The sequence below is a fragment of the Daktulosphaira vitifoliae genome, unplaced genomic scaffold (genome assembly GCF_025091365.1).
Source record: "Daktulosphaira vitifoliae isolate Bord-2020 unplaced genomic scaffold, ASM2509136v1 Scaffold_5, whole genome shotgun sequence".
In the NCBI taxonomy this organism is placed as follows: domain Eukaryota; kingdom Metazoa; phylum Arthropoda; class Insecta; order Hemiptera; family Phylloxeridae; genus Daktulosphaira; species Daktulosphaira vitifoliae.
Genome location: NW_026099576.1, coordinates 152,324 through 162,327, shown reverse-complemented (window position 1 = coordinate 162,327; position 10,004 = coordinate 152,324). Strand labels below are relative to the sequence as shown.

Genomic DNA, 10,004 nt, shown 5'->3' with positions numbered 1-10,004 from the left:
TTTAAATTAGAAAGTTTTTTCTTCATAGATTTAGAAATTATTTTTTATTATTTTAGTTTTTTCATTCAACTAAAATATTTAAATTTCTTTTCTTTTTCTTTATTGATTGTTATGTTTCAATAACAAAGGATCTAAATATAAAATGTTAGTTTCTATTTTAAATCTTTCAAAATTTTTTGGTCTCCTTAAAATGAAATCTTATTTTTGATTGGTAGAAATAGTTTTTTTTTTATTAGAGTTTATTACAAATAATTGGTATAATATATAAATTTTAAATGGCTAATTACATTCTGTGATTGCTGTGTTGCAGTTTCGAGAGAACTTGCACTCAAAAATAATCTAAAATACACTTTTGGAAGTACAATTAATTATTTAACCTTGTTAGTTAGTTATAATTTTTGTTATGAAATTAAAATTATAATTTATCATAAGTCATTGGTATGTAGTTAAAATATTTTTTGCAAAGGCCGTCTACTTCATTTTAATAAATATTTATATATATTGAATGTACATTAAAAGCTACAAAATCTTCCCTAAAACATTTAAAAAGCTACCAGGAACGAGCATAATTTTTCTTGTCAGTTAGCTTTAAAATAAAAAGTTTTTTCTTCATACATTTATAATTTTTATTATTTTAGTTTTTTTAAATTTTTGACTGGTTTGAAGGCAAGTATTTTAAGATGTTTTAATAAATAACATAAAAATGAATGAAAATTTAATTTAATTTTTAACTTAAAAGTTCATTACAAAACAATAATATTTCTTATTAAATTTATATAATGAATAAATGAGTAATGTTTACTTATATAAATTTAAACGGGGTTGATGTTTCACTATCAACTTCCATTGGTTCTGAAACTCCTTGTGATGAGGATTCAGCTTGATTCAATCCTAGACAAACAATACAAATATTATACTATAATATTTCTGAAAATTCAAAATATATTATTACCAATACATACGAAAAATGTACATATTTAAAATAATTATTTTGTAAAATTATTAGAGAGTTGTTATTTCCAAGGAATCTTTTTTAATTTCATTATGAAATTATTATAACATAACATTTGTGACTAAAATATTTAAATGCAAATTATTAAATTTAAAGCTCATAATATGCTGNTTTAAATGCAAATTATTAAATTTAAAGCTCATAATATGCTAACATCATTTGTTACACTATATTAGTGGGTATTTGTCCCTTGAAAATTTAATTTTACATATAAATAAATTTACATTATTAGTAATAGTATTAGCATATAAATATGTAATGTTAAATTGATGAAAAAATATTTTACCTTGCGCAAAAAAGTCGATTAGTAATGGCGGGTTTCTACGATTTTCTGATGCAACTCTTAATTCTTCATTAATGATTGCTATTATTACAAATCAATGAATAGTCAAAATTATATTAGTTAAAATTACTTATGAGCTCAAAACAATTATATAATTGTTTTGGCTCCGATGTAAAACTAAGAAGGTATAAATTTTACTATGATGTGTATTTAGTACTTATACATTAGGCGTTTGGTGATCTTTCAAAAAAACAAGTAAATGTTCGCAGATAAATTTTATATGTACACGTTTAATTCATTAGTATCGCGTATATTTTAAACACGATTTTCTCATTACCAACTGATCTTGAGTTTTTTAATTTCTCTTTTGTAAAAGAGCTGTGATGGTGTCACGTTACCATTATTGTGAGAATTATTTTAATAAAATACAGACAGCACATCCGCTGCCTGAGACTGATGAATTAACAAATAATATTTATTGCCAATTTGGCAATAGTTCTAATTATTATAAAAACCCAATAGACCTGACCATCGTCGTCAGTCGACTCCAGTGCCTTGTGTCATTCATCTGTCTCAGTACTTGGTTGTCGCCGTCCGGCTTACTGTTTAAAGTAAAGTCTTTGTTTATTCCTTTTCAAATCTATATACTCTTTTCCTCGACATTTCAGAGTACTTGGGGCTTGCACTTCGTCTGCACCACATACTTTGGGCTCCTTTTGCGTACACCTGGTATTTGTGTCTTGCCCTTCGTCTGCACCTCATACCNTTGTGTCTTGCACTTCGTCTGCACCTCATACCTAGGTGTTACTCTTATTCTCCCTTCCTATAACAACAGCCTTTCGACACCCACAGCTAACCCGGAGTGTCAGCCGAGCACGGTGACTGCTGTACGACAACACGCACGTGAATACCTAAACAGCAGGCACCACTTCCTCATATTCATCTTCGTACACATAGTTACACATTTACAAACTTTACCTTTTTTCATTTTCACTGTGTTACGACAGAGCTCTTTTTTCTTTACTTATTCTAAAAGTGTTATTATGCTGTACGAATAAATTATATTAATATACCAAAAACTAGAGAGAGTAAAGGTTAGTTGTTATTCAACTCTTGACGAATTCTATATTATCTTTAAACTTTGTTTCTCTTTATCTAGCAATTATCAATCTATATAACTTTGTCGTTTTTTAAATACATAATATGTAAATATTATGTAAAATATGAAAAAAAATATGTAAAGTATTTTATGATATAAAATAAGTTCTCTAGACACACATTATTTCAAAAATTGAAATACACACATTGCACGAAATAAGTTCTTTAAAATAAACTATTAATACTCACCAATTACATTTCTTGTATGAAATCATTTCAAATTTTTTTTTAATTCAATATCTTAGCTTTTATAGTAACTAACATGAATTAGTTATTTAAATGAATTTTATTTCATTGATGAGTATAAAGAAAAATTGACCCAGTTCAATATTTAACAAGAAATTTAAATTGGTCAAAATATGAAAAATCCATTTTATTAATCACGTATTTAAGAAGTCCTTGACATATTTTAAAAACTTTAAGATAAAATGTCGATTATTTTTGATGAAGATTGCAATTTTGACGTACAAATTTAAATTAAATTTTTTTTTTTTAATAACCTAAAACTACAACAGTAAGTTAACAAAAAAAATATTTTCAATATTCAATTCTTAAAATAAAGTCGAATAATTAAGAAAAAATAATTTAATAATTTTTATCATATAATCTAGATGTTTTTGAAGCTTTTGTGAAGCTTCACCATTTTATCTAACATATTATTGATAGCAAAACCAATAGTGTAAAAAGTATGTAAAATAGTCCTGCTTTCCCTACTATATATTATAGTTTTAAAAAAATTATTTTACAATAAAACGATAGTTTAATCACAAGAAAATAACATTATTAATAAATACACAAAGGAATATAAAAATCCTAATTTCAAGTCTTAAAATTGATTCAATAATGCGGTCGATAAATTTTGATTCAGTTTACTACTATACTTATATTTGTAAAAAAATTAAAATTAACAAATTTAATTTAATTTTAGCTTCGATGCGAAACTGAGAAGGTATTAATTTTACTATGATGCGTTTTTATGTTATTTTATTATTATTTTTTTTTTACTTGTTTGTTACCACTTTTTCTCAGCTCTCGTCGAACCGATTTTTCTTTCAACGATACGTCAAAAGTTCACAAATTGTATCTAATCAAAGACATTATTCTGAAAAATAGAAAAAAATTCCTGCGTTCCACGTAAATGGGAGAAATCTTTAAAAAAATTACAAATTTAGAAATCGCTAATTTTCAATTTTTTTTTATTTAGAACTGTCATAACTTTTTTAAAAATAGATGAATAAAAACATTTTTGTTAAATAGATAAATTACATATAAATCAATCATTTGGTATATTTTTTTTAAATCTGACCCTTTACTTGCTCATAGGAATGAATTTAAAATAACAACTTTTCCACAAAAATTTAACTTTTGAAAGTGTTCCGGAAATACTGACACATTTATATATATATATATATATCTTAAATTCAAACTTATATAATATACTTTAATATGAAAAAAAAAGTTTCGAACTTTATATTGTATTTATAGTGTAAAAAGCTATCGTATTTAAAAATATGCTATTTTTGTGTTAAAATTCTCGATTTTGTATTTTATTTTATTTTAAAATAACTTACAAAAGTTTTGAGTTAGAAAAAAAGTTTTAACTAATTTGATCTTTATCTCATTTAGATTCAATAACTTCGAAGTAATTTTTTATTCATATTAAAATTATTTTAATGTGTGATTTTTTTTGGCTCTCATTTATGTTCTTAGATCTCGCTTTTGAAGTTGAGCTGAAAGTTATGGTAACAAATTTAACTTTTTTTTATAAACTTTCAAAAAATCAACTTTAAAAGACTAAAAAAATTGATAGGATATTTTGTTTTTTTTACATTTATTTCATTCATCTGTATTTGTCCCACAACTATGACACATCCCATAGTGTGCCACGACCTCAGTATGCTACCTTTTTTCTTATTAATCTTAAATAATCAAATACATACTTTAAACGTAGTCTAAGAAAGAAATTATTACTAAAAAAAAAAAAAAAAATTTAGCAAAATTATAATTATATATGGCGGACAAGTCCGAGAGTCTCCTCTCGTCGTAGCAACATCTGTGCATGTTGGACGACTCGGGAAGATTCTTGAGTGGCTGCTAGTCACCCGACTCGAGCACCACATGGCCGACGTCGGTAGACTGTCCGAGGGCCAGTTTGATTTCAGGGGGAGACTCTCTTTAAGTATTTGGCCTTTAGGGCCGAGGATTTTTGAGTGTCGGTAAACCTGGAAATACGAAACGGGTTTCAGTAGACAGGTGGGTGTACAAAAACCATCTTAGTTTGTCCGATCTATCATCGACTCGACGCATAAATGAAAGTGACACCAACTTACTTTATTATCTAGNGACTCGACGCATAAATGAAAGTGACACCAACTTACTTTATTATCTAGTTTCATTTTCGTTATTATATGCTCAGTGTTTCTTTTTTTTTTATAACATAAAAATAATATTGTGGAATTATTTAAATAAACGGTTTTACGTTTCAACACAAATTTTAGTGTACTACTTTTTTATATTATTATTATTACCGATCCAATTGCGTGTCAGTTATTAATTTTAATGAAATTATATATAAGTGAAATATTCGTTTAATTTTCTTAATTTTCAACTTATTTTAAATTGTGTTTAAATTTTTCAGATCGTTTAAGTGATCAAAAGATAATTATAGAGTAACAACTAAATCAATAATGCCAAATATTAAACTACGATAATACAAAACCACTTTATGTAATCAACACCAATGAAACATAATATATAAATACTTTATGGTTTGTCCAAATTATAAATTAGTTAGAATAGTACTATAACAATAACCAAGGACGTATTTAGGAGTTAGTGAGTAGATACCAACGCTCCGGACAACAAATTTTTTTTGTAATTAAAAGGTGGCAGCATTTTTTTTGTTACCATAATATATAAAATATATTTCTAACAATAACACTAATATGCAAAATTTATTAAAATTCATTGTTAGCAAATCAAATATATACCTGAATATAAAAATTGTGTTGCATATGATGTAGCCATATTTTGAGACGGAAAATCAATTTTAAAACCAAGTTCAATAAATTTGTTAACCAATATGTGCTTAATTTGATCATGCAACCTTTCACTTAAGTAATCAAATAAATACAGTGTTTCGCCTTTATTAGTTATAGTTTTATGTTCATCATTCAATTCTTTCAATATCACATCCAAATCATAAGGAATATAATTACAATGTTTATTCATATGACCAATTATAGACTGATTTCCGTTAAAATAATTAAATAAATGTTTTAACATATTTTCTGAATTATTCTCTGAGAGGAAACATGTTTTTAAAGAGTCATATTTTTTTTGTAAAGTAGAAAACAAATGATAGTATATAAAGTCAGTGTTACTTTTTTCATTCGATGGATAATTGTGCATTGTGTCTAAAGCTCGTAACGCTCCTTGCAATATTCCAAATAATGAATTGATTTCATATATTAATTTTATTAACTTATTCGTGCAGTCATAAACTAAAAGGTTGGGATATTTTCTGTCGTATAACATTTGACAATGAGTTCTAAATGATTCACATATAAAATGAAAAGTCTTCAAATCTTTAACATACGAACATCCAAGTATAAGAGTAGCAAAACGTACTTTATTATCAAAATTTTTGTAGGCGATTGTCCCTTCAAGGGACTCATTTATAGTGTGATCTTTACCGTAAAAAGTAACACTTACCACGTCATTCAAATTTGTCCATCCATTATATGAGAAAAGGTTTTTTAACGCATTTTTATAGATGCTATAATTTGTCTTTGCTTTAGAAAACTCCACAATACAAATTAAAAATAAACACAAACAAATAAATTGTAACAGTAACATTTTTACAGTTACGATTTTTTAATCAGTAAAATATTAATTTGACTAAAAATTTTGTAAAACGATAAATTGAAAAATCAAAAATTTAAAAAGCAATATCATAAGTTTATTATATGTTTAAGTCTTATTATTTATTTTACCTATTAGATCATCACAAGATAAATAATTATATTAATAGATGATTTATTAAATTCTCGGTCATGATATATAATAGAATACATCTGTAAATTACTTTGATTATGTCAATACAAAATTCAAATTTTCATATTTTAGTAACTTTTTTATAGTTTTTTATTTTAATTTTACTATCATAAGCTTTATTTTCTGTGATAATTTTTTTTTAATTTATGTAAATTAAAGTAAATTTAGCTTTTTTGATGTAATTTTTGTATATTAATAATTTAGGTATTAGAAATTAAGATAAATTTATAATAAAAATTGATTTCTTGTAGTTAATATTATTTAAAATTAAAAATATAAAAAAATTTAACTCAAAGACATAAAAATTACTACAAATTGTGGGCACGTGATTTGTTAACAATGTTAGTATTATAAATACTAAACACATGTTGACTATTTTAAATTATTATTTTAAATTTTAAATAAGATAAATTTCTCAACATTTACTCTTAAGTATTATAATAGAAATATTAGCATTTGTTAGTTGTATTAATTCAAAATAAAAGTAAAGAAATAGGTTTTTGGGGTAAATTAGCATACGTTGATGGTTTCATTTTGGGTCACTGCTTGTTTTTTTAAAATATGATATTTATATCTCTTTTGGGATCGTAGAATCCGAGGTTTTAGAAAAATAGAGATACTTAGATATTAAGAAACAAATGTAAATCTTCTTTATTGAAGAATAAAGACTAATTAATTACTAAGCACCTTTAATAGAACACTGAGGCAACAGGGCGGTAATCTTTGCTTTATCATTCTTTACTCAGATTTTTAATTCTAACAATTGAGATAAATCAAATTGGCTTACTTTGTATTTGAATTAATACTCGTTGATTATTCGTAGAAATGTCAATTTCAATATATCGCTTAAGTACACTAATATTCACACTGATAAAGATATCAGGAATATATTTTATATTAAAATGTTTAACACTTATGACGGATTTATAATAAGCACAAAAATATATTATATTATTGATAATTACCCCCATCTTGGGACATTGTCGTCAGCGTTTTTAATGATTTTTAGCTTATTGTATTAAATTTGACTATAACATGATTATTATTTTAAGATAAGACTGCATAGTGTACAATGATCAATGTGACATATTTATGTATATATAACAGCTAGTGTACAACAGTGTATATGTTATGACAGATAAATTAATAATTTGATTGTATACAATTAATATAAAATACATATTATACATTTTTCATTGATAAATTTAAGATGCGTAATGCAAACCATTGGACATATTGCGTCATAGTTCATAAGTATTTCTTTCTTTTACATAAGTTTTGATAACAAAATTTAACANAGCGACGTCATGATGCACCAGCCTAAGAAAAAATTATTTTTGATTGGTAGAAAAAGTTATTTTTTTATTAGGAATTATTACAACTGAAATAAAAATAATTGGTATAATATATAAGTTTCTAAATGGCCAATTATAAACTGCGATTGCTCTAGTGGCATCACGAGAGTACCTACTGTTTGAACGAACGCCCGGTTATAATGTGCGGGTTAGTTAACGTCCGGTTGGGTTGTCTAATTATGCCGGAGAAAGAAATAGGGAGTGGACTGTATATAAAATTGAGGATGATACTTACACTAAATAAAATTATACGAATTACAAGACAAGGAGTTATATATTAAAGTAAAAACATATATATATAAACTATCATAGAATTGTGGTTTGGGGGGGGGTGTCACTTAATACTAAAGCGGCCAACAAGGCATCTCTGAACAAAATAGATAAAATATAATATAATAATTACAAACAAAACTTAACTGTGTAACGTACAACAGATGAAAGATGACTGATGACGGTGAGAAATGAACAGTTGGAATACTTTACATTAAAATGTTGAAGACTACAAGGGTAGTCAATACAAACGGAGGCACTTGTTATGTACACGAAGGGCGCACAATGGCATAGACTGGTATAGCAATCCTATACACACGTCGAATCACCAGGGTGGTTAATCCATTAAAGCGACTATGAGCTAGGTGCACCATAGAAGCACGTAGCAATGGTGGCGAGAACGCAAAACTCACCAAAAGAACGCAAAAGGGACCGATAATAGTTCGGCGAGACACAATAATGACGTACACTAGCATCCAACGCAGTGACGAATCCATCGCTCAACCGGTGGTGGCAGCGCGAGTAGCGCTATCAGTCAAAACAAAATCTAAGAAAAACGCCCTCTTGTGATGCGTATCAAACACCTACAATAAAAAAAACAATTCTAATGTACACTATTAGAGGATACAATCAATTATTTAACCTTGTTAGTTAATTATAATTTTAATTATGAAATTAAAATAGCAATTTATCATAAACCATTGGTTTGTTTCAAGAACATTTTTTTGCAAAAGTAGTCTACTTCATTTTAATATACATTTTGAATGTATATTAAAAACTACAAAATTCTTTCTGAAAATATTTAAGCTAACAAAAATGAGTATCTAAATTTAACAATGGATTTTTACAGTTATAAGATAAGAGACAAGTAATTAACATAATTTTTCAGGTGAACGTAATAATCTTAAAATAATTTTATAGAACATAAATTAAAATATACAGATTGGTTTATTAAGAGTAATGCTTTTGAGAGAACTAACAAAAACAATACAAATAGTAGCAGATGTTTTTGTTGTTTTGAAATACGATTGTTGTGTTCGAGGAATAGTTGTTTATCTGTTCACGTATGAGCGTCAAAACATGCCGACCCGTTTGTATAACTATTTGTTTTGAAGGACTGTGGTGGTTCAAACACTTGTTGATAACGTGTATGTGATTGTCGTGTGGTGATTCAGAATAATAATACAAACCATTTCCCGGGACTCGGTTGTTAAATANAAACCATTTCATGGGACCCGGTTGTTAAATGAAACGGTCGCTGCAGTATGATAGTGATATATTACCGTACCTGCCTAGCGGTTTTATCGAAACAATTCAACGAGTGTGTTCGCGGCATTGTTGCAGCTCAAAGCTGTCGGTGCATAGATAGATACTGTAATCGCTAGAAATCGACTTGTACCGTGTTTAAAGATACACAGAAAGTGGGAATCTCCTATTTCGCGCCGTGGATAGTATCTATATGACCGGGTGGGAAATGCACTGCGCTCAACAGTAAACCAAAAGTTTAAAATAAACCGTAGCACAGAAGCGGATAAGGAAACCTAGCTGTCTCTTTTAATAATAAATTAGATTAATCAATGAAGAAAATGTTTTAAAATAAAATTGAGCGTTATTAAAAATTAAAAACTAAGGAGCTGGTATCAATTTAGATTTATTTTTTTTAGTTTATTATTTAGTAATCAACAAACACATTTAATATTTACGATTTAAAAAAAAAATTATATACAGAATGATTATTTCATCATAACCAACTCGATTATTTACAAAATATAAATAATTTTACTATAATGTGTTTTTTTTGTGTCTGTTACCACTTTTTCTCAGCTATCATCGAACCGATTTCTTTCAATGATACGTCAAAAGATCACAA

At 26.8% G+C, this 10,004-nt stretch overlaps 1 protein-coding gene across 3 annotated transcripts in view; it reads right to left on the bottom strand.

Moving 5' to 3' along the window:
• LOC126908095 (uncharacterized) overlaps positions 1–6,406 on the bottom strand; it is a 25,218-nt gene extending 18,812 nt beyond the window's left edge. Inside the window, exons 1-3 of one of the 3 annotated variants that reach the window (XM_050689975.1) lie at positions 5,444–6,405; positions 1,299–1,376; positions 705–891 (exon numbers count right to left, since the gene is read on the bottom strand). In XM_050689975.1, coding sequence (XP_050545932.1) covers positions 803–891; positions 1,299–1,376; positions 5,444–6,311 — 1,035 coding nt within the window. In that variant the 5' untranslated portion in view covers positions 6,312–6,405 and the 3' untranslated portion in view covers positions 705–802. Of the gene's footprint in view, positions 1–704; positions 892–1,298; positions 1,377–5,443 lie in introns of those variants that run through there. The other 2 variants (XM_050689976.1, XM_050689978.1) reach the window with 2 other exon arrangements.
• Positions 6,407–10,004: the final 3,598 nt, after the last annotated feature.